This window comes from Polyodon spathula, chromosome 2 (assembly GCF_017654505.1).
Source record: "Polyodon spathula isolate WHYD16114869_AA chromosome 2, ASM1765450v1, whole genome shotgun sequence".
NCBI classification, from domain to species: Eukaryota; Metazoa; Chordata; class Actinopteri; order Acipenseriformes; family Polyodontidae; genus Polyodon; species Polyodon spathula.
Genome location: NC_054535.1, coordinates 98,533,835 through 98,560,022, shown reverse-complemented (window position 1 = coordinate 98,560,022; position 26,188 = coordinate 98,533,835). Strand labels below are relative to the sequence as shown.

The 26,188-nt window shown below is 37.3% G+C and overlaps 1 protein-coding gene across 1 annotated transcript in view; it reads right to left on the bottom strand.

Annotated features, from left to right (window-relative positions):
* LOC121304909 (WD repeat-containing protein 70-like) overlaps positions 1–26,188 on the bottom strand; it is a 141,664-nt gene that overhangs the window by 24,784 nt on the left and 90,692 nt on the right. Inside the window, exons 12-13 of the mRNA XM_041236335.1 lie at positions 24,169–24,253; positions 17,251–17,389 (exon numbers count right to left, since the gene is read on the bottom strand). Of these exons, the coding sequence (XP_041092269.1) occupies positions 17,251–17,389; positions 24,169–24,253 (224 nt within the window). The remainder of the gene's footprint in view (positions 1–17,250; positions 17,390–24,168; positions 24,254–26,188) is intronic.

The window sequence follows — 26,188 nt, the reverse complement described above, 5'->3', positions numbered from 1 at the left end:
AAGCGCACTAGTGCCAGTCCCGAAAAGCTAAGTTACTTAGAAAGTATTCTGTAAATATACTGACAAAAGCTACCCATTAACCATGTACACATTCTCAAAATGTTGTCCCAGTAGTGAACACACACACACAGTACTTTGTTATCGGTTTTGTTTTTTATTTAGTATATTAATAAATGTACAAAAGGAAATTAAAGGAATTACCAATAATATAGCCAGCTAAACGGTAATTTTGATTGTTCAACAAAACACATATATTAGTTCTGTTCAGCATCTTAAAATATTAAGCAACAAAACATCCCTTCAAAAGATGCCGGTAATCCTGTCAGTCGCAAAGCATCTCCTGAACGGCATGTCCTCCAATACATAACCGCAAGATCTGTTGCTATGTGAAATATTTTGCCCAAAAAGGTGAAAAAATAACTTCTCTTTTAGAAATTGCCAACCTGCTTTCTGCCTCAGCGGCCATGACGGTATGCAGGGTCTGCTTGAATAGGGCTGCTCTGATTTGCTGCACTCTGCCGCTCATGGAGAAAGATAAGGGGCCTGTTAGCAGAAGACACAGTGACACTGTGAGGACGTTCTGACAGCTGCGGTTGAGCTCCATAATTACAGGCCAATGGAACAGCAGTCGTGCAGGGCACTGACAGCATGATTGCTACTTTTCTCTCTTTCTCTTTCTCTTTCTCTCTCTCTCTCTCTCTCTCTCTCTCTCTTTCTCTAGTCTTAAGGCTGCCAGCAGTATTGACAGAACCCTGGGGTACCACAAACTCAATTTCCAGCATGGAGCTTGGAAAGAAAATGATAAACATTTAGAGCAAAGATCACATAACGCAAAAAGGAGTTTAATTAAAAAGCGCAGAACCATGCATGGATGTGTTTTACCAAGTGACCATGGACAAGCATATGACATATTAAAGTCAATGCTGACTCCCTTTCTAAAGATTCAGCAGTTGTTCAATATGACATCCAAACTTCAATTCAGTGGACATCCATATCATATCCACTCTTTGCATGGGGATGTTAAGTTCATGCTTTTCCCAAGGTTATACAATGCACTTACCATTGTTTACAGTTTTTTTTTTTTTTTTATTTTAATATACTTTACCACACCTCTCTGGGCTTCACAATACCTATGCTTTACAATGCTTGTATTACACTTTGCTAGGCTTTAACTGTGGGAAACTTTTATAAGGAAGATCACTATTGATTTTTCTTATGAAGGCCACCACTGTATACGATATCATCTGCATATCATCTATCTTACTGACAGACGTAGACAGACATAGTAAACAATATTGAGTCAACATATTACACAACTCTAAATATTCTTTTATTGTAAAAATCAAAAAATCTTAGCAAGCACAGAACTGCACCCTTTCATTCAAATGTCCACCCATGTGCACACAAGGGATATGTGGGAGGTCTTTGATGCAATAAAGTTAACAAAACGCAGACCAAAACAAACAGAAGATGCAATGTAAACTGTCCATAGCTCAATGCACAACTGGTAATTAGTCATCAATTATTCAGTGCAAAAATAATCAGCCAACAATTTTGGAATTTATTATTAAGAGTTGTGAAAGTGTTAACAATGCAGCTGAGAGTTTTGAAAGTCCTTTTTATAAAGTTCTGTGTTTTATAGTTAAAACCCCTCTGCTGTGTATTCTTATTTCTTACTTCTAGTTGGTATCATTTTTTTTTTACTTTAAATACATTAGATGTTTCTTCGCTGTCACTGTTTATGTATTTATCTATGCATCCCTATGCGTAGTTGCTGCTATATGTTCTAAGGACCTTTCACTGTTGAGTAATTAGAGAACTTGTATTCTTGGTTTATTCGAATATCTTACTATTCAAAATTCCCACCCCTAGTAATTAGGGGTGTGCAGAAAATACAAATTGGACTCACTTTACAAAATGTGGACACCGGGTGGCACTGTGTGATCCCAAAAAGCTATAACAAGTGAATTTAGTATACTAGGAAATGAAGAATCTTTACACAATACTTTGCACTTAGTGGCCCCATAGCTGGATTACAAAAAATAAAATTAGTACTTGTGGTGACTATGTGAAGTTCCCATCAGAACCAATATACAAAATCTACTTGGGGATTGTGAATTCACACTTTTAATGCCAATACCAAATTATTTCAAATACAAAAACCATGTTAAGGGAGAGTACACAGTATCCATTATATTAATAAAGGCTCAATGTCAAAATCTAACTAAAGAAATATGAATAATAAAATGAACAGTTTGAAATAATGAACTGGTTTATTTCAAAACATTGAGAGTCTCGCCATCCTTGAGATGGAAAAGACATTTCTGATGTCTATTTAAGATAAAACACAACTTGTATTTAAAGTGTGCCAGATTTCACATATAAAAGTTTGCTGACATACACCTTCTTAAGCTATAGTTTTAGAGTCCTGTGTGTTTACTTTAACAGGAATAAATGTAAATTCTATAGACAGCTTCAGTGAATTATGTGCAATTAATCTGTGTCAGAAGCATATCTGTTATGACTACATGTACAACATTCTTAAACTTGTAAAAATGACTGAAAGATTAAATCTGAACAGTATCACACATTAAGAGGCTATCTGATTTTTTTGTACCATCAGCACAATGTGATGCACACTTGTTAAATGTGTGCTTGCTATGTTTTAAATAGAGAGAGAGAGAGAGAGAGAGAGAGAGAGAGAGAGAGAGAGAGAGAGAGAGAGAGAGAGAGAGAGAGACACACACACACACACACAGTGCCTTGAAATTATTCGGCCCCCATCCCTTTTTTCACATTTAAGAGTCCCACAGCCAGGGATTTTGAAGCATTAGATTGGGAATTTTTATTTGTGAGTCACACATTCCTCTTCTTCACAGAGTCCCCCCCAAAAGAAAGAAAATAGTAAATAATAAAAATTTAAAAACTGAAATGTCACTTGGTTGAACCACTTCTGGCAGCTATAACAGCCAGTAGTCTTTTCGGATAAGTCTCTATTAACTTTGCACACCGTGATGGAGCAATATTTGCCCATTCCTCCTTGCAAAATTGTTCAAGCTGTGTCAAGTTAGTTGGGGAACGGTGATGGACAGCAATTTTGAGGTCTTGCCAGAGATCTTCAATGGGATTAAGGTCAGGACTCTGACTGGGCCACTCAAGGACATCTATTTTCTTCATTTTAAGCCACTCCAGCGTTGCTCTGGCAGTGTGCATTGAATCATTGTCCTGTTGAAAGACAAAAACTTCTTCCGCAGTTTGAGTTTTTTGGCAGAGGCATGCAGGTTTTTATCCAAGATTTCTCTGTATTGTGCGCCATTCATCCTCCCATCAATCCTGACAATATTGCCAGTCCCTGCTGCTGAAAAGCATCCCCATAACATGATGCTACCACCGCCATACTTTACATTTTGTGTTACCTGGCTGGTGTGCAGTGTTTGATTTGCGCCACACATAACACTTAGCGTTCAAGCCAAAAAGTTCTAATTTAGTCTCATTAGAACACAAGACGTTCTGCCACATAACTGCAATATCTTCTAGCTGACGTTTTGCGAACTGTTTGCGGGCAAGGATATGGTTTTTTTTTCAGCCAGGGCTTCTTCCTTGCCACTCTCCTACAAAGGCCCTTTTTGTGGAATGCTTGGAGATTGTTGAGACATGAACATCATTGTCCATCGCAGCCACTGACTTCTGTAACTCATTCAGAGTCACAGTTGGCCTCACGGTAGTGCCCTTCTTGTCCGGCAACTAAGTTAAGAGGGATGGCCTGATCTAGGCAGTGTGGTGGTAGTTTAATATTTTTCCCACTTCTGTACGATGGACTGCACCGAGCTCCGAGGGATGTTCAATGCCTTTGAAATGGTTTTGTATCCTTCCCCAGATTTGTACTTCTCTATTAAGCACATCCCTGACTTGCTTAGAATGCTCTTTCTTCTTCATTTTGATTCTTTCTTTTGAAAGTCTCTACCATACTGTGGGACCATACAGAGAGAGCGGTATTTATCCTCACAGATTAATTTAAAGCAGGTGATCCACTAATTTCTTACACAGGTGGAGTCCATCAATAAATTGTGTGACTTGTTGAGGTAATATATTGCACCTGAGCCAATTTAGGCTTGCAATTACAAAGGGTATGAATACTTTTTTAATCTGATAATTTCTGTTTTTTTAGTAAATTGTTGAAAGCTTTTGGAATTTTTCTTTTGATTTGACATGGTGCTCAAAGGTTTGTAGATCAGTGGGAAATCCTAATTTAATCTATTTCGAATTCTGAATCTCAGACTCTTAAATGTGAAAAAAGGGATGAGGGCTGAATACTTTTTCTAGGCACTGTATATATATATAATTCAGGGTGTCTTGTATCCCCAACCATATGCTTTAGTGCAATTTCTTCTTCTGTCTGGAAATTGTAGTTTATCAAGATAAGGGATTCAATTAAAATACACATACAACCAGTGCAGGGGTCTAGGACAAAAGGTTGGCAAATAATACAGGAATTAATGAGGAATTCAATTTTATAATAAACCACCAAAAATTGTCTTAATGTACTCTCAAACTGAATCTGTCCATTCTAAAATTCATTCACTTTAATATCGCTAGAATTTAAGAATTGTCTGCAAAATCAACATTGATAAATTAGGTCTTCCTCAAAGTATTATGAGGTTAATAAAGTTAAATATGTAATTAACTTTAAATACATTATTAGTTTTTTGTTTTGTTCAGACAGCTCCCCTTAACAAGCATGCATGAAATTTGCTACAGCACATTATGCTTATATATTACATATTTAAAAAAAAAAATCTGCATCACCCTTACAAAAGTGTATAGTTTGCAACAAGCTTGTAGCTAATGTGTAGCAAGTTTGAAGCAAACTAAACAGTTAGCCACAAAATGTCGCCAGAGATTTGCGGTCATTTGCCAGTAGTGGCTAACTTTAAAGCAAACCTCTGGCAACCAACAGATTGATTGCCGCTAATGGCAAACACTTTGCCAGAAGTTTGCCAGAAAAATTGATTGCCGTTAGTGGCAAACACTTTGCCAAACAAAAAGGTGGAGCAAAGCAAACTGGCACAAATTAGAGCATGTCCATATTCTTTTTTACAAAATTCTAGGTATATTAAACCAATCATGCTGTAATCTCTGCACAATTCTCAGATTAAACTGAACTTATAAATTGAAAAAACAGTGATTTATTTTATATGAAATGTTTTCGGCTTTTTTTTTTATTTTGTTTTAAGGTGACCCACCAATAGCATAGGCTATTTGTCTCAGTAATATCATTTTCAGCACTTGCTACTACTGTAATTATATGTATAATCACAACCGCTATTACTACTATTAATAAACACAATATTAAAACATGCATTTCATGGAACAAAAATTAATACATTTGACTGGACAGCTCTGAGTAACAGAAGGTAGCATGTAATTAATGTGATATATTGCACCCGGGAAGAGTGCCATTTACTTTACATACAGGGATGATAGTGGATAGAAAAGCAGGTTTTGGTCAAGAAGCCTGGTGATAAAAAGCTGGTCTATTTTTTTACTGTTGGCTTTAAAAAATCTTGCAATTCTATTATGAATTAACAATAACGTTAGGTTATTACCATAACCCTGGTTCCCTGAAAAGAGAATGACAACCATTACCGAATGGGAAGAGCCTCTCTGACCGTCAATCACTGAGCATATATACAAAAGCTGCCCTATCAGGACCCTGCCGTGAGGGGGAAGTCCCTCCCACCTCCTGTTGAAGAGAGACGTCCTCACAGCAGCACATCGCAATTTTCTTTCGAAAACAGAGGTCAGCTGGGGACATGACCTCAAAGGGTAATGACTGATTCTCTTTTCAGGGAACCAGGGTTATGGTAATAACCTAACATTCCCTTTCAATTCGAATGACAACCATTACCGAATGGGAAAGCTGTACCAAAGCTGTCGTGGCTCCAGATTACCGACAGTACAGCCCCACGGCGATAGCATCAGAGCCCACATGACGCCTAAGGGCATGCCGCCTGCAAAACTCTAGAACCCAGAGAAGGCGGTAAAAACGCACAAACGTCTGACTACCTGTCCATGTAGCAGCATTGCATAACTCATCTAAGGAGGTGCCATGAAGGAAAGCCCACGAAGTTGCCTGGCCCCTGGTAAAATGGGCCGTAATGTCCCCCGGTAACGGGGAGTCCGTCTGTTCATACGCCAATCGGTCACCCAGTGCGCTAGACGTTGCTTCGATAGGGCCTGACCTCTAGAGCGGGGACTGTAGCAGACAAACAGCTGGTTGGACTGTCTCCAGGATGCCGTCCTATCGAAATAACAGCGCAGAGCCCGAACTGGGCATAGTGTGTGTTGTCTACTTCCTCCTCTGACTCGTGCGGGGGAGGTCTGAAAGTTTCCAAAACCACTGATTGGTTAATATGGAATGAGGATACCACCTTTGGCAAAAAGGGTGGATTTGTCCTTAATGTTACCTGCGAGTCACTTCCAGTGAAAGCCATACATGTGTCATCGATGGACAGCGCATGAAGCTCACTTACTCGTCTGGCAGATTGAATGGCTATTCAAAATGCCACTTTCAATGAAACAGGGCGCAGTTCTGCCGACGCCATGGGCTCAAATGGGGGACCCATAAGGGCCCGCAGTACCAGCTCTAGATCCCACTTGAGGACCATACTTTTTATGGGAGGACAAAGCCTCCAAGCCCCTTTAAGAAATTGCACTGCCAGGAAATGTGCTCCAGGGGACACAGAGTCAATTTTGTCATGGCACACTGATATTGCTGCCAGGTACACCTTCAAAGTGGATGCTGATTTTCCTGCGTCAAGCAAGTGTTGTAAGAAGGTTAATATCGTCTAAAAATCGGGCAAGTCACCGGATCGTGACCTTTGGCAAGGCACCAGTCTTGGAAAACTTTCCATGTATATGAGTACTGGGCTCTAGTGCTCAGCGCCCTAGCAGACTGTAGTGTTTCCACTACTGCATCTGGCAAACCTCGTCTGAATAGATGGCTCCGTTCAACGCCCAGACCCAGAGTTGGAGTTGGGCTGGGTTCGGGTGCCATCAAAGCCCCTGCGCTTGGCTCAGGAGGTCCTTGCTCAGCAGGAGCTGCCACAGCCGATTCAACAACATGTCGGAGAGGAGAGCAAACCTGGGGAGTCTCGGCCATCTGGGTGCAACCAGCAAAACCTGTGCTCTTTCCACCCTGATCCTCTCTAGTGTCAGGGTTAATAATGGTAGTGGAGGGAACACATACAATAGCCCCTGTGGCCAGGGGTGAACTAGCATGTCTACTCCCAGGGGGCCTCCGTCCCTCTCCATGGAGAACCATAGGGGGCAAGTGTTCAGACCCTTTTACCCCAGCAGGCTGCACATGCCACCTTGGGCGTTGACTGTAAGCCAGAAGGCACGAAAACTTTGAGGCAACCTCCATGGCCTTGTGGGACCTCTCAAGGCTCACATCAATGGTCACCCCAAAAGTCTGCCCCGGTGTAATGGGGGCATCCAGCAGCGCCACCTTCTTAGTCTCCACGACCTTAGCTTGCGGCAACCACAAATGTCAGCGAGCGACCTCCCTGATGCCTGACCTAACTCCCCTATTAGGTTAGTCATCACCTTAGCCACCGCCTGGAGCTCCACTGTGTGTCTCTGTGGCTCTGTCCTGCAACCGCTCCGCCAACTGGTTCTGGTAAAGTACCAGTACGGCCATGGCATTCGCTGCTCGCACAGACAGCGCTGCCGACGTCAGCTCTGCAAAGTGCCGCTCGGCCGAGCTTGGGCGCCTTCGAGGCGACTGAGACGGTGATCATCTATGCCTGAGTGGGGAGGGGGAGCGTTGCCTGCGTGGCGACTGTCTGTCCCCTGGTGAGTGTCGTCCCCCCCGAGTGGTACCGCTTCAGCGGTTACCATCTCGCCTCCCCTGATAGGTGTCAAACAAACAATCAAACAAACAAAAAAACGTTTATTAGGGTAATGGCTGGAACGGCAGTCAAGAGAGATGAAGGTTTTTTATTACTACCAAAAGGTAAGGAAAAGAGAGTATCAGACTGTTATTAAAAAATGAAATAAATTAGGAAATTAATCTCACTGCGGGGCCATGAACGACTTCAAGATCAATTCCCACCCACATCTTTTAATTTTTTTTATTTTCATTAACTTAGTAGTAGTACATATAGCAAGTGGCATTTCAAAATCACATAAGCCTGATTTTACTTTAGTGAAAAAATTCAGCTTTCATATCGAAACGTGTCTACCTGCTAATAATTTATTTCCCATTCATTAAATAATAAACATTTACGGTACATTATGTCCATAAACGATTCAAAAAATCTTTACATAAAAAATAAGCTAATTGTTTACAATTATTTATACACTGGTTGTCCATTTTAGTACCATAAAAATTGTATTGTGCAAAAGATTGAATGAATATTGCTTGCATTTTTTATGTGTCGTTTACATGCTAGTTTCACATTGTGTACTGTATATATTTAAGCTATTTCAGCTTGCTGCTATTTACATGGGCTGAAAAATAAATCTTAGCATCAGTGGTAGTCTGCCGCTTAAAGAAGCAACAATAACAAATTTCAGATAGTTACTGTTTGCAAACCAGTATAGTAGGCAATCCAATGTTATTCATTTCTGTCTAAATGGGTCTGCTGAAGTACTTAATGTAAGTGAAAGTAATTTTAGTAGGTGTAAGTGATTTAAAACTGTTGTGTCTAATACAACTAATATATTTATATTTTTATTTTTTAGTGTATGCCATCAACAAGCTGACAATTAAGGATTCAGACTTCAATAAAGCCATTCATTCAAAAGCTCACACTTCCAAAAGGGCAGTTCTGATGAATCGTGTTAAGTAAATGACTAATGCTTGTTATTTTCAAATTGCATTGAGAATAAATCCAAATGTAACAAATCTAATATTTTCTGTTTATTTTAGATATTCCATATTTAGGTTCATATACAGTGCACTCTGTTTATAAGAATTACTGATAAAATAATCAATTGCATATAGTGATCAAAACCACTGAAACAAAATCATTCCTATAGTAACCATGCTAAAATATTCTGCTTGTAAGAATCAGAAGATCCGCTTATAAGAATCATTTCGGTGCAAACTGACTGCTGTTTCTGAATCTGAATTTGATCACATCTTGTGTGATTAGGCACGTACGCCGCATGTATAAAGTATCCCTGGTCTGCAGTGACCCCCAGCAGAAAAAAATGCAAGTCGTGCAGTTTACATGCGGGTCGACATGGCAGGTGTTTTTTTTTTGGTTGTTCTCTTTGTGAAAATGTGTTTTAATAAAGTGAATACACATTCACTGAGTGCGTGATATGCATTTGTACACTGCATTTACACTGCTGATGCGTGGAGGAACTTTTGTTAAACTTAGGGCATGAAGTTAAGGTTATGAAGGGCAAGGCAATGCTTGCCAATGCTAGCTTGCTAACCGCTGTTACAAAACCTGTACAAACAATGCAGCTTTGAAAAAAAAAACATTTGAAATAGAAATTTCGTCAGGCAATAGAGAGTGCTATGCATCACAATGATGATCGAACAGCTGGATGTCCATAATGTTAGATGTTTACACTTGCAAAGGGTTTGCAGTTTTGTTATGGTGCATTGCTGGACACTCGATTCAGGAAAAAAAAAAGTGTGCTTGAAAAATCCTGGGAGCACGGTCATATTGAGCTCAGTATAACATAAGTGTCCCTCCCTCTGTTTGCCCATCATTAACCAATGATACAGCACGTCTTTCTCGCGGCTTAGTGCCAGAAGGGGAACAGTAAAAAGAACGGCAACAATAATACATTATGATAATGACTAATTTTCTTGCAGAATGAGATTAGACATCATTAAATTGGGACAGAACGTGCTAGCTGATGTGGAGCAAGTTTGTGAATGAGATGTAGATCACGATGTGCTGGTGCTGAGGTATACTTGTGGTAGTGACAGGCGGGCTTATAGGCAACTTTTGCAGTAAGTTTTAAAAAATATGGGAGACATTGCAACAATTGCTGCCAGTGCCGTTGGTTATTTCGCGCCCTGATAATTGTAATCATATCGGTCCGCTTATGAGAATCAAATCATCCAGGATGGATGTGATTCTTATAAACAGAGTGCATTGTATTTGATTAAGACATTTCAATTGTATCTTTCTACTGCTATTTCAAGCATGTGAATGTTATTTTGTTGTGATACCTTATTATTATTTAGTTTACAATGTCTAATTTTTTTTCCCCATTTAAAATGTAATATTTAGTGAATGGGAACTGACGTACAGCTGTTGTACTTGACATTGCATTCTATTCAGTGTTTTATGTATTCTGATTGTCTATTGACTAAAGTTCTAAAGCTAGTTTTCAGTGTTTAAGTTAGTAAAGGGGGCAAATGATGGTGTGGGATCTAAGTATCTGCCATTGAGCCAATTAAAATAGGACTCTTATCAATACACTGGCACAAAATGTGACTCATCTATTTAATCTTTGATACATATTTACATTCAAATTACTTTTAGGCTGATAAAGATGAAGAAAATATGGATCAAGATGAAACTAGCTTGAAATAGCATGCTTTTGTTGTAAGCAGAAATGCAATCAGCAAAACACACATTGGAATATAAAAAAAGTGTCTATGTTCACTGTGACTAGGATTAAAATGTGTAATGAGAATGTTTAACATGTATTATAAGAATATTTAAGTAAAGACATTAGGCAGTGAAGATATTGTTAACATGTTATTGTGTTCCACTGTTTAAATATGTGAGCTGAATTATCAGAACTTTAATCCCAAGCTGGTGTGTACACATTGTTTTTTTTATAATTTTTTTTTTTAGAAAACAGATATTTAAAAATAAATTATGTTTTTTTAAGGCTTCACCTATTTCCACTGCATCGCTACAAAAAAAAAGCAAATCACAATATTCACAATGGCCGTTCTCACAATGTTCACAATGGCCGTTCTCACAATGTTCACAATGGCCGTTCTCACAGTATTCACAATAGTTCACCAGAAGTTTGCTATTTCTACACCATAAATGGCCACAAGATCACCACAACTGTTTGCCAGAACATCAAATTTGCATGTGAAAAGCGAACTTGTGGCAAGTTTTATGCAAATACTCACCATAAGTTTGCAGCAAACCTGTGGAAAACTTGCCACTACAGTTTGCCAGAAGGTCTATATTTTGGTAATGGCAATGATCCAAATTTGCCCATACCATATTCAGAAATGATTATCAACTGGACATTATTTCCAACCACTGTAATGTATTTAAATCAACTGTAAATTGAAATAAACCACCACCAAACCGTTTACAAAATGAGTGATAGTATTTTTTATTTTTATTTTTTTTTTTTTAAATCTGAGCAGATTTTTTTAAAAAGACCATTTAAAATGAGCTTCCTATAGATGAAATGGGATAACTTGAGCAACCCATACATGTATTTTAACTGTCCAGTCCTGCAATAAAGTAGATTTTGTTTGGTTATTTTGCCTCCTGACAAAACAGGGTCTTGTCGATTTAGCAAATTACAAGATAAACAAGCCTGACATTAATCCCCTGTTAAACATCTCATCAACAACGCAGACTGACACATTCAGGCAATGGCTGCTCATTCCCATAAAACACTTTAAAAATAAAGGACTGCTGGTTAGCCCTCACCTAAAGTGTAGCAGCCCTGGAGGTAAAGAACTAGAAAGGCATAAACCATTTGCAATTCTTTATTCTACAAGGTTCATGTAAAGATTAAACACACAGTCACATGTTTGATGCAGGAGTAACAAAAAAAATGCAATGTTTAGGCAAAATGCATTCTCTTAACTTTCAATCTAATTGAACAAAACAGGAGAGCACCCAAAAAGGCACATTCTAACATGATCAATACTGTCCCTAGCATTGCCTCAGTGGTTCTTCACCAGTACCGGTACAGTAACCTCGGTCCTAGTTCAGTATCTCCTCTGGTACAAAATGAATAAAGGTATCTAAATGTTTTCATATAGCTACTGGTTCGAAACAGGTTTTTGTACCACACATGCATGTATTCAACTGGACAAAACAGCAACTCTTGAAATGCAACACCTCAGTGCGGTATATGCTAGAAATGAGAGATTTGTTTTATTATTTAACCAGAAGGTATTGCCTCAGAAGATTTACTGTTTGATTTGGTACATCAAGCGTCAACCTTTTATTTTATTTTTTTCAACTGAACTTCTATGGTTTGATGGTATACAATCTAGCCAACATGTTTAAGCCTTAATTTACCTGTGCTTGAGTTAACTACTGTCTAATTGTGTTAACTACTGCCATCAATAATGTGAAACCTGATAGATCCTGCGCCAAAAAGTAAAATAAAAAAACGAAATCCATAAACAAAAACATGTACCTTGTGAAATTCCAACAAAAAAAGAAAGCGAACAAACACCTCTTAGATAAATATCCAATTAGTTCACAATAATTTAAGTACAAGGCTTTGTAACTGCAACAGAAAACAGATTTGTTTCTGCAGAAATGCAGTTTACAAATTCTCCCTTTAATGGAAGCAAGTTGGTGCTTTAAGATTAAAGCTAACCAAGTTCAATCTTAGTTTTCTTCAGATTCTCAGTGTTGTCCTTGGCTGACTTGATGCCAGATGATTTCTGTCATATTTTCAGTCCTGAACCATTCAGGAATGCGTTACACAAATGACTTAAAATATTAAATGAAATGATCCAAGTGATAAGTTTTGTTATTGTTAACAGAAAAACAGAAAATGATGATGCCTCTGAAAGAAACACATTCTTTCTTGTCATGTTCAGCTTTTAGGGAGCATGCAGGTTATGGATCTGAATGGGTCTGGTCTGCTACATCATTTTTATTTTTTTGCACAGCACTATTTTATAAAACATAACTTAACATCTAGAAATGTCTGACCTAATGGATAAAGTGTGTCCATATAATCAAACCATGTGAGCATCTGCAGATACATTCTTTCTGCAATTTAACAACCATTATCCAAAAATATTAAGCAGGCCTACATTTGTCAGAGCTCTGATGCCCCCCCCCCCCCCCCAGTTTCATGTTGGCTCGACGCTGACCCAAGTTTGCTGTACCGAGCCCTCATAGTACGGTTAAAGAGAGCCTGAGTTGTTTTTCCACTACAGAGCTGAGCCCTGCTACTGACGTCACACGCAAAGGAAGACAGTTGTTATTAATTATTGTTATTAATTAGCTCAGTTTGCCAAAAGATGCGCTAACAAATGATGTTTAAAAATTAATAGACCAACTGTAGAGCTGTATCTTGTATCACTATATTTTGTAGATATATTTAGGATTGTCTTGATATAATCCACACATTTTACTGATCAAATCAACTTACTAAAGTTCAATTAGTTCTGTTGAAGGGGAACAAAGGTTTTAAAACATAATATGCCAAAGATATCCCATTTAAGGATAGCTACTGTTTTTTTCTAGTTCTTTTTTGCTTGGGTGCCAGTGTCGTAGTTGTATGTATGGTACACCTGTACGGTATTTTGTTTGACTATATTTTTGTAGATGTTTAGAATTGTTTTATTTTTCATTTTTTGTTATATTAATTTAATAAAGGCCAAGGATGAGAAACTTGGTAGAAGCGTACCATTCCCGTGGTTTATGTCAATTTGATTCAAATCATCAGAAATTCAGGCATAAACATTCTCATTTCTGACGCACGACTCTAGATCTTCCAGAACACTTCTATCTGCCCACAGAGAAACTAGCGCCTGCACTTCCTCGGCGACACAAGGCTGTACTTCTCTCATCACGCTCGCTGCCCGCCATGTTTGTTGTTTTTCTTGCTGGAGTGTACTGACTGATGCAACGTAATGACTAATCACCTCAGCTCGACAAATAGCCAGTGGAAAACCACCCGTACCCATACAGTACCGAGCCCTCACGGTTAGTGGAGAAGGGGTATGAGAAACAGGAAGCAGATTATTTGCATTGTGGAGCAATTACATAAAACAGAGTAAAGCAATAGCTTATATTCAATAGCACAGCCACAATAGATAATAAAGTAAACGCATGGTGTGTAAATTGTTTAGATTTTAAACGTTAGTAAAGTGTCAACGTTTTTAATTTTGCTTAATCGTTTAAACTTTGTTAAAAATGTGCAGGTCAAATATTAAGAAGTCGGTGTCTGCAAATAATGGCTATTCAGTTTTTTAAATTTTTTTTTATTACTTCATACCTTTGTTACGGGGCATCGTTGCTTTTGGTCACGTGACTAGTCAGCTTCTATGAAGCTTGATCTAGCGTGGAGGAGGTGGGGCTCAGACCTGCAAGCGAAATCTGTGGAAATGAGAAAATTTGGGCTGAAAACATAACACGGGTGATTATTGAGACGATTGCAAATGGCATGCAACCAATTTCAATTGTGGAGGATACCAGATTCAACTTTAATGTCTTTTGACATTAATGAGCTTTTGTTGTGTTGATCTTTTTTTTGTTTTGCTATTCTGAGACTCAAGCGATGTTAATATTTTATTTTTTTTAAAACAGAAGAATGCTTTTATTTTGTGTTTATTTTTTGACCTTTTTCTTTTTTTTACTGCTGTCAGTCAGATAAGTACAAACTACTGCTATTAGCTAATTATAATTATTATAAATTATTATTATTATTATTATTTATTATTATTATTATTATTTTAAATGGAATATGAATTATTTGAATGAACGTGATAATGTACTTGGAATAAAGACTAGTTCTTGTCTCATAGAAAGTAGGCAGGATAAATTAGTGATTTGGATTTTAGTACGGTTTGAATAATTAGGTGGCATAACATTTCATATTGCTTTACTGTTTTTATACATTTATTTATATATAGGGCTTAATTTAGTAATTTAATTGATTTGATTTTGTTATTTTGTTCTGTCAAACAACTTAATGGGCTTTTAAACAGGCCGAGCCTTAATTTTTCATGTACAAACGAGACCGCAACATGTTAATAAGCAACTAATCTTTATTAAAGCCATAATGAAAAAATACAGTGTTTTACTGGACAACTATTACAATTGTTATGACGAGTAACTGTATTTAAATTAATAAAGATGAGTTGCTTCGAAATTTAAATGAAAAAGTAAGACTTACGAGTTAAAAGCCCATTTAGTGGTTTCACCGAAAGAAAAAAAAGTTAATTAAACCAATTTTACTATTGAAGCGTTTCTCAGTTGTTATAGAAAGCTATTTATTTTAAAATGCTCAGAGCCCTTGCAGCCAACGCACTTCCCCCAAGACAGCCAACTTCCGTTTTCCTCCTGCTGTTGAGACCGCACATCAAGAAAGACACCTACCACCCCCCTTACACAATGTCTTTTAAAAAAGTTTTTATTTGAACGTTTAAACTATTTATTTTTAAAAGTTTAAATGTTTATTAAATCAAACTGAATCTAGCACCCCTAGTAAACGCCATACAATGTAAAGTTTATTTCAATAAATACTTTTGGCAAACTGTTCCTGCAATTCCATATCATACAAAATGTTTCTGATATCTATAACTGATCACGAAGAGCACCCAGAAATATGAGATCTGCCTAAAAGTTCAATTATAACCTCCTGGCACAAAGCAGACTTACTCATTAATCCAGACAAGGAATTCCAGAGTACTGACACAAAGAAAGTAAGGCGAACTACAAAATAAACAAGATAAAATAAAAGATGACACCATAACTTGCAGAGAATAGCGACTTGTCCACAAGTAATCATTAAGAACAAAAAAAATAAACACTCACACAGAGGAACTGGCATCACGCCAAGAACAAGCTTTTACAACTCGCATACATTCCTGAAACCTTTTCTTGAGGCAACATTAATTCAAGACTTACAGGACAGAGGTTCAGGGGTTGGACAGAGTGAGTCAGTCAGACTTGTTAGGGCAGCCCATTTACACAACAGGGTGCTATAGACATCTGCGGTTAATAATGCTAACAACCAAGCCTAACATAAATCGCTTACTAATACAAAATTAGAGCTACATTTATCATAAAAAAAGTTAATTACTATGGCTTCCATACAATATGCACATGTAAAACTGTACTCTTCTTTCTGATACTCTCTAATTAAAGTGTGAAAGAATGCCCTCACCAAGTTAGATAAATAAAAAACAATAACAGTGACTGGCAGATGGGGGAACTCCATATACCCCCAAATTCTGACATTACTAACTTACTAACTAAAGAACGTCTAAGCAAGTTTAATCAATATTCAGCAGTGGTGCAGTCGACACCCTAATTTCATATGTGATTATCGTATAGGCATTTGATTATGAATTATGAGTCATGAACGATAATCGATGCATTGACTTTTTATTTTTTAAACTGAAGAACAAACATTTGTTTTTTTTTGTTTTTTTTTTTTAACAGAAGATCCAATAACTAAAAACATAATAGTTTTTATTAATAGTTAAACAAAAAAGGTACAACTTACATTCAAATTAGAACACTTCCGATTATGAAAAGTAAAGGACTTTTTAACAACTGAAAAGAACATGCATGCATCCGCACCAGACCTCCCTTTAAACACTAATGATAACACATATTTTAACAGAAGTCATTTCTATCTGAACTATGGTTGTTCATTAGTTAACATTTTATGTCCAAAAGCAAAGCAAAACATTAATTAAATCTCACAAATCCTGACAATGTAACCATCGTTCTAAATTCAGCTTCTTTTTATATACTATTGCCATATAATCCAAACAACATGATTTGAAACAAAACTTTAAATCAGTAGATTTAACAGATTAAAAAAAAAAAAAAAAGGATTACCTTAATTTTTTAAATCAAGAAAACATGAATACATAGGCTTACTTCTGATGTGGCATGTCCTAAAGTGTGTATCCTAGCAACACACTAATCTACCATACTTGCACTAGAAGAAGTGTACTCTCACACACTCAAGGTTGTAATGCAAACCGGCAACAGCAGACTTCAAAATGGGTTCTAATTTGATGCATCGATTCAACAATATGTAGTTGAAGCTCTGGAAAGGTGCGACACACTTAATGATACTTCCAATTACTGAAAAAAAACATCTGGTACCAAAGTAATATGAAAAAGGCTCATAAAATGAGCTGCTGTTGGAAAAATGCACAGATGTTTGCGCTCCGGGATATCATATTTTGGTGTTTAATGTCATCATTTAAACCTTTTCAGCAAACAACATATACAGTTTTAAACAATACTGGAATAAATGGACTAGGAATTATAATGAACACGTGAAAGCACAATAACTTACCGAGCTTGCAACTTCTATTTCATAAACCTTCTGGAAAGTCAGACGGTCAAAGAAAACAAGCGTTCCATTTCCCGCCCCCTTCTTGACAGATGTCCCGGTCATAAGAAGCTTGTCATCTGGACTGAAACAGCAGTCTGTCCTGTGGAAGGATACAATAAAATATGTACAAATAGTTATATAAAAAGGAGGGGATAGTTAGTAGTCCTAAAATGTCAGTTTCATGGAGCTTTAAGGAAAGTCTTTTTCAATCTTTTTTGTTGAGCTGTCATGCTGTTTATCCTGAGAAATGACCAAAATAATCCATAAATATTTACACTCAATAGTTCTGAATTTAGAAATACTGATTTCAATGACAAATGTTTTGACCAAAAGTCTAAATGTTTGTCACACTGGGTCCGCTTGTACTGGGTCAGCACAGGGAATGTACTCTGATCATTTCTCTTTCACATTGGATGTGTATGGAGTACGCTTGGAAATGTATTGAGTATAGCTATGGCCAAACGTTTTGTTTGACATAGAATTTAAGGATTGAGACAATTTGTAAAAAAAAATTAAAAAGACTACATCAACATAATTTAGATTTTAACATCATGTCAAAGAAACTACTAAATTACATCACAAAAGTCCACTGGAAGCCATAATAGTTGTGCTGTATCATGTTAGATTTCAATTTTTTTTGTCAAATGCCAATCTTGTTAAGGCAGGCGGTACGGTCATGGCTCCCATTTGCCCCATAATGCCATTACACTAACACTAGTATTCTCGGTATAAGGTGGAACACAAATAGCACAGTCTCTTAACTATGGCTCCCAACTACAGTGTTATAAAGGGGAGCACTCTATATGGAGAACTACAATGTTATGTTAATCTAACATAATTCACCAGGTTTCATTCGACTTTATGAAGCAAAATGAGTTAATTCTATAGGGCGATGCAACACTTTTGGTCATAGCTGTATATTTCTGTCTTTTCAAGTGTACTGAGAACATTTTCCTTTCACACTACACATCAGCAAGCGTGCTGAGAACATCAAAAACACATGATGCCAATGATGTGCATGCTGGGAAGTTAAAATGTAAACAGTCACGGGGAATGTCCTGTTTTTTTGTGTTCTAATGCTGTTGTATTTGACACTTTGTGGACAAAATAAATGCACAACACAGGCAAAGGTGATTTACAGTAAGGTGACAGCAGGATAGAAATTGTTGAATATTTCTATACTTGCAGAAAAGGCAACAGAACACCGTAAGGCATTTTTTGTAAATTTTGCCCGCCCCTACAGGCCTGCACTGTGGTGAAATCCCTTCTCTTTCAGCAGGTCAGAAAACTCCTGAGTACTGTGAAGCAGCTCTTGTATAGGAGTATCCAGCCATATTTTAATAAGAGGTTCTGTCTCTTCATGCCTCCATAATGACCCTCCGTTTCATCTACTTTATTGTAGAGCACCACCATGCAAATTATAGGTATATTATGCAATATTTGTCACACATTTTCACACATTTTATTTTATTATATATATATATATATATATATATATATATATATATATATATATATATATATATATATATATATATATATATATATAGACACACACACAGTACCAGTCAAAAGTTTGAGTACACTTGCTAGAAACTAGTTTTTTTTTTCATAATTGACAATATTTTACATCGTATACATTTCTGTAAATACTTGAAAATGAAAACACATGTTACAATATACAAAACAAAACATAAGGAGTATCAAATAAATGTTCAAGAAAATTGAAAATTGTTTCTAAATCTTGGATTCCTCAAAAGAAACACCCTTTGCCTTAATAACAGCCTCACAAACACAAGGCATTCGGTTAACAAGTTTCAGCAGGAAATCACCCAGCTCTTCTGCAGCATTTCCCAGAGATCTAGGGCACTTGTGGGTAGTTTTGCTTTGACTCTTCTGTCCAGTTCTTCCCATACAAGTTCTATGGGATTGAGGTCTGGAGACTGGGCTGGGCAGGCCAGGTCATTAGATTGAGTTGTCCTTCACTTTCCTTCTTCGCCAGATAGTTCTTGCACAACTTTGACGTGTGTTTCGGGTCATTATCTTGCAGAAGAATGAAGGACTGCCCAACTAGCCGTAATCCTGATGGAATGGCATGCCTCTGAAGTATGCTATGATAGCCATGCTGGTTGAGCTTGCCATGGACTTGGTAAAGATCACTAACTCTGTCACCAGCAAAGCAACCCCAGACCATGACACTGCCTCCTCCATACTTGACAGTGGGAACCACACATGCAGAACTCATGCGCTCACCCTCTCTGCGTCTTAAATACTCAGCGGTTGGACCCAAATATTTCAAATTTTGACTCATCGGTCCATAAGACCGACTTCCGCTCCTTAAACGTCCAGTTTCTGTGTTTTTTGGCCCAGGCAAGTCTCTTCCTCTTATTCTGCACTCTTAAAAATGGTTTCTTTGTAGCAATTCTTCCAGTTAGGCCAGCTTCACACAATCTCCTCTGAACAGTTGATGTCGAAACATCTGTACTTACATCGATACTGTGTGTGTATATATACACACACACACACCTCGTTATATTGCCCCTTGCTATACTACAGAATCGGATTTATCTTGGTCCTGGAGTTGGCTCCCCATTTTTAATGTCTAACAGCATATGCCTTAGCTGCACTATACATAGGCACTTAGAATTACTGTTCGTTTTATTTCGTACTGCACATCACAAACAACAATATAAAAACCAAAGCATTAATATCATACTGTTATCATACACATGTATTGCACAATAGCACAAAGCAAATTAAATACCTACTTGCTGAAGCAGTTTTATTTTAACCAACAGGGAGTTCATGCGTGGCACCAAAGCACTAGCAAAAGTCACAAGGCAAAGATGTCATCTCCCTAGCAACAAGCCTCCTATGTTGGGAATGGATTCTTTCAATGCAATGGGTTTGTGCATTTGAGAAGGGAGAAGACGACTCAGTGCTATAGTGCTAGTTTTGTTGTGTTTTCACACTGGACTTACTGAGAATATGTAAAGTGGACTGAAAATTTCACGCTTTAAAGTTTAATGTTTGTTTTATGAACATATTTGAAATGACAAAACAGTGGACATACTGCAGCAGCTTTGAATTGTATTTTACCAGTCAATAAATGTTAACTGCACTTCTTTATTCTTTAGCGTGACTGTGTCCTGTGATGTAACTTTGAATTTTAAGCATACCTAATTATATGTGTAATCTAATGTTAACAATGCCTGTAATTTAGCGCCCCCCTAGACGTTGAGTCGGCAGAATATATGACAGAGAGAGAGAGCAAGAGAGAGAAAGAGAGACAGAGAGATGCAGAGACAGAGAGAGATTTTACCAGAGCCCTCTGTCACCTCCAAGTCTGGAATATTTACCGCTCATGGGTTTGCGTAGTAACAGCTTCCAGGTGATTTATCCTGTTTGGTACACTTGATAGTTTGATATGTTCGCAACTGAACCAAGTCCACTTTTCTTTTACACTGAAGTTAAAATAGGTGAACTGGAGAAAAACATTTTAAAATCGTACAGGGAACGTTTGGAGCTTTCACACTAAATGCCAAACGTACCAAACCGTACTCGGGTACAGAGTTTCGGAGGAAACGTACCCAGTGTGAAAGGGCCCTTAGTTTCTTTTAGTACTTCTAAAAATTGATATGGCTATCAGAATGTCCTTTTTCATGGTAGGTTAGTCAAAACACTAATATTCAAATGGTATTTGTCACATAAAAAACACAAATGACCCAAGTACACAAGGCAGTGTGTATTGTGTGCTCAGTATTTTGTGTACATTTTTGTATATATAGAGGATACGGAATGATTGCTCATAGTACACAGTTTTATTTGCCACAAGGGGACAGGGGCGAGTGATTTATGTAAGGACATCCTCCTAAAGCGAATAAAAACTGTATCCCATAAACAGTCGTTAAGTATTCTGTTTATACCACAAGTATATATTTTAAATAAATAACAATAAAATGTCTACATTTTTAATATGAAATCAATTAATTCAGGGATTATTTTACCTGGCGGATCTTTATTTTAACTTTCAATAGACTATGTTTTGACGCAGATTAATTTCAAACCCTGTTCATGGCCTCTTCACAACCGTCTTTTTAGATAGAACCTTGAGTTCAATCTGTCAGTTTGCAGCTTCTCTGCTGTTCCTACCATTACTGGTGTTAGTGAAGGAGCTACAAACTGTTCAGATAGGTCAGACGCAGGCAGATCGGTATCTGGCATTTCTTGACTAAACTTGTTCTCAAGGAAACCTGAGTCCAAATCAAAGCGACAACAGAAAATTCTTTAAGATATTTTAAAGTTGTTATAAAACATGTATTGGTGGCAGTATTGTTTGAACTACTGAAGCGCAGCTCCATCCTAAATTTCAGCAGCACGACACTGGATTGGAATGTAAGCAAAGATGCATTTGAAACTAGTGCTGGTAAGCATGTTTTTCCACCCAATTTAGGTGGCAACATACTGAGGTGTGCTTAGCCAATCAGAATGGAGCACCAGCAACCTACACCACAAAGTTAAATAATTATTAATGTACATTACGTAGTGGAGAGCCAATTATAAGGATGCATGTTTGTAAAGATTATACAGTGATGAGGCACCACTATAGATTATTTCTAAAACAAACAATAAAAGCTGGTGGTGCATGTTTCAATTATGCCAGCGGTCTGGCCAATTTTGGTTCGTGATTAGTAGTTTGATTCAAAGACACGCCAATGACACAAGAGTTTAAAAAAAAAAAAACAATTAAATTAGAATCACATAATGAATGCAATGGTTTACTTTTTGTCTTTGCTATTGTCAATACACAGCTGTAATTGCAATACTGTTTATTTTATATCATATTAATAACAATCAATGTGTTGATTAGTTGCTTACCCTGATAATATTGTATTAGAGTTTCAGAGGATGTCAGTGTTGACACTCTGGTTTATAAAAACTTCCTGCAGCCACAAGAATGAACCCTATCAGCGTGCACTGTATTTATGAATGGGAGTTTGACGTGCAGGGGCACCAGGGACAGTGATTAATTTATTTAGGTCTAAGCATACTTTAAATTAAATGGGTGTTAGGTAATGTAATATACTCAAGGCTACCAGCTGCCAAGCTTTATATATACAGTACTGTGCAAAAGTTTTAGGCAGGTGTGAAAAAATGCTGTAAAGTAAGAATGCTTTCAAAAATAGACATGTTAATAGTTTATATTTATCAATGAACTAAATGCAAAGTGAGTGAACAGAAGAAAAATCTACATCAAATCAATATTTAGTGTGACCACCCTTTGCCTTCAAAACAGCATCAATTTTTGTAGGTACACTTGCACACAGTTTTTGAAGGAACTCGGCAGGTAGGTTGGCCCAAACATCTTGTAGAACTAACCACAGTTCTTCTGTGGATTTAGGCAGCCTCAGTTGCTTCTCTCTCTTCATGTAATCCCAGACAGACTCGATGATGTTGAGATCAGGGCTCTGTGGGGGCCATACCATCACTTCCGGGACTCCTTGTTCTTCTTTACATTGAAGATAGTTCTTAATGACTTTCGCTGTAAGTTTGGGGTTGTTGTCATGCTGCAGAATAAATTTGGGGCCAATCAGATGTCTCCCTGATGGTATTGCATGATAGATAAGTATCTGCCTGTACTTCTCAGCATTGAGGAGACCATTAATTCTGACTAAATCCCCAACTCCATTTGCAGAAATGCAGCCCCAAACTTGCAAGGAACCTCCACCATGCTTCACTGTTGCCTGCAGACACTCATTCGTGTACCGCTCTCCAGTCCTTTGGTGAACAAATTGCCTTCTGCTACAGCCAAATATTTCAAATTTTGACTCATCAGTCCAGACAACCTGCTGCCATTTTTCTGCACCCCAGTTCCTGTGTTTTCGTGCAGTTTGGCCTTGTTTCCATGTCAGAGGTATGGCTTTTTGGCCACAAGTCTTCCATGAAGGCCACTTCTGACCAGACTTCTCTGGACAGTAGATAGGTGTACCAGGGTCCCACTGTTTTCTGCCAATTCTGAGCTGATGGCATTGCTGGACATCTTCCGATTGCGAAGGGAAGTAAGCAAGATGTGTCTTTCATCTGCTGCAGTAAGTTTCCTTGGCTGACCACTGCGTCTACGGTCCTCAACGTTGCCCGTTTCTTTGTGCTTCGTCAAAAGAGCTTCGACAGCACATCTGGAAACCCCCATCTGCCTTGAAATTTCTGCCTGGGAGAGACTTTGCTGATGCAGTACAACTACCTTGTGTCTTGTTGCTGTGCTCAGTCTTGCCATGGTGTATGACTTTTGACAGTAAACTGTCTTCAGCAACCTCACCTTGTTAGCTGAGTTTGGCTGTTCCTCACCCAGTTTTATTCCTCCTACACAGCTGTTTCTGTTTCAGTTAATGATTGTGTTTCAATCTACATATTGAATTGATGATCATTAGCACCTGTTTGGTTTAATTGTTTAATCATACACCTGACTATGTGCCTACAAAATCCCTGACTTTGTGCAAGTGTACCTAGAAGAACTGATGCTGATCAAATATGGATTTGATGTAGATTTTTCTTCTGTTCACTCACTTTGCATTTAGTTAATTGATAAATATAATCTATTAACATGTCTATTTTTGAAAGCATTCTTACTTTACAGCATTTTTTCACACCTGCCTAAAACTTTTGCACAGTACTGTATATATATATATATATATATATATATATAGAGAGAGAGAGAGAGAGAGAGAGAGAGAGAGAGAGAGAGAGAGAGAGAGAGAGAGAGAGAGAGAGAGAAAGAACACAATTTAAAAACAAACCACCGGCATTGGAATTATCGCAACAGGCACAGTACAATAAAGAAGAAATAATATATGAAAAAGACTAATGACTATTGTTACTTACATTGGGAAGAAGGAGGATAAACCAGTCGCCACATTGAGAGGCTTCTTAAAGTTTCTCATATCCCATGTTTTAAGAGTGTCATCTCCTATAAATCATAAAAGGACCAAATAGTATTATTAAAGCACAAAAAAAAAGATTTTACAAATTCATAAAAAAAAAAAAAAGACATCTCTCATATTCACAACTAGGTATCCCAATCCTGTATTCTGTTAAAGTCAAACATAAATTCTGTTAAAAATGAACTGCAGTATTTGTAAAATGCTTTGACAGAACATCTTTAGAATGCTTTCTCTATGTTTTTATTAAAGTGATTGTAGCTAACAAAATAATGACAATTTCCACACCATGTGCTATAAAGGTCTCAAAGGCGTTGTCGTGACAATAATTTTAAAACATGGTATCTGCTACTATACTAAATAAATATGTCTGCAGGCTTTGCATTCTGCTAGTCTTGCAGTTTCATGAGCCTTCTGTCCTGTTAGTAACCAGTCAGTCACTTCCCCTAATAACTATCACGCTTTGCAGCCAGTAAGCCAGTAAACACGATACCAAAGGCACTGCAGAGTTTAAATGACACAGGAAATGCAAGTGTACCAAATATCCTGGAAGATAAGGGAAGTAAAATTGTTTTAAAATGAAAATATGTTTCTTCCAAAACAGAACATCCGAGACCCACGAAAGTACACAACAATTAAGACTTAATTAATAAAAAACTATTGTGTTAGCTACAACCAGAGGTCTCTAATACATAAAGTAACTGTAGAAGCATGCAGCCTCAGTCCAAACAGCCATGAGAGCTATATAGCAGTAATACGTTATAATGAACACATATGATGTTACAATGTACACAATGCAAATGAAGCAGGAACAAAGTCATTTTTTAAATATGGCAGAAGAGTTAGCATTTGTCTGTTTGTACTGGCAGACCTTTGTTTCCACTGGGGAAAATCCAGTTCAATATGAAAGTTCTCAGCAAACTTCATTTATCTTCTTTATCGTATGCAGCAAAAAAGAAATTCCATGGGTAGTCTTGGTAATATTTCATAATTAAGGCTAAATGCTCAATTGTGAAGGGATTTTTATAATTTATGTTTTTTTCTTTCATTAAAGGAAATGTTCTGCTATTGCTCATTATCTGCAGACTCAAAAGGGGCTCTCCTCATTTTCGGGGTGACTTGTTTTGTTTCTGGTAAAGTCATTTTATTTTAAAAGGACCACACAATGCCACATTATTAAATGGTAATGTTCTGGCTCCCTGCAAAGTGACCCTACACCTCTGTCAATGCTTCTCATACCTACAGTCGCTGAAAAAAAAATACAATCCGACACCATTCAATTAACTTGTCATACTAAAATACTGAAGCTTCTATCCTAAAATTCACAGTTAAATTTTATTGGAACACCTAATGGAGTTGCCTACAAACAGAAGATTTGTATTCCAGCAGCCACAGAGTGTGTGTAACATTGAATGTATGGGACTCAAACACGATCCTTTAATCTGTAACACAGGGATCCGGAATGGGGGTCTTGTGGTTTAGTACAGAAGGAACCAGGTCAGCAAGACATTTCTTAGCATCAGTGTAAGCACTCTCTCATTTGGTTTTACATAGATTTTCTAATAGTGTAGAATAGCCAACTTGATTTTAACTATATTTGTCTTCAAATGTCAGTATAGTCAAATGTATATATTTTATCAAAGCTTTAATGCGTCAACACTCGATTTGTGTTCCCAATAGCAAATCAAAAGGAAACTGCTTTACTGAAATTGCCACACTTGATGTTTTCTGTGTTCCCCATATACAACTGTTCACATGCATTTGCTGGAAGAAAAATATTTATTATATTTTTGTTTTTAATATGACATTATTATTACTATTATTTTTTTTAATTTGTAGATTATTATTTTTTCAAATATGAAATACAAGTTGTTCGTTTTTTCTTATTTCACATTTCTACTGGTAAACTCAAAAGACTTTATGTTCACAAGAGAGACAATTCACAAATATAGTCTTTATTGAGG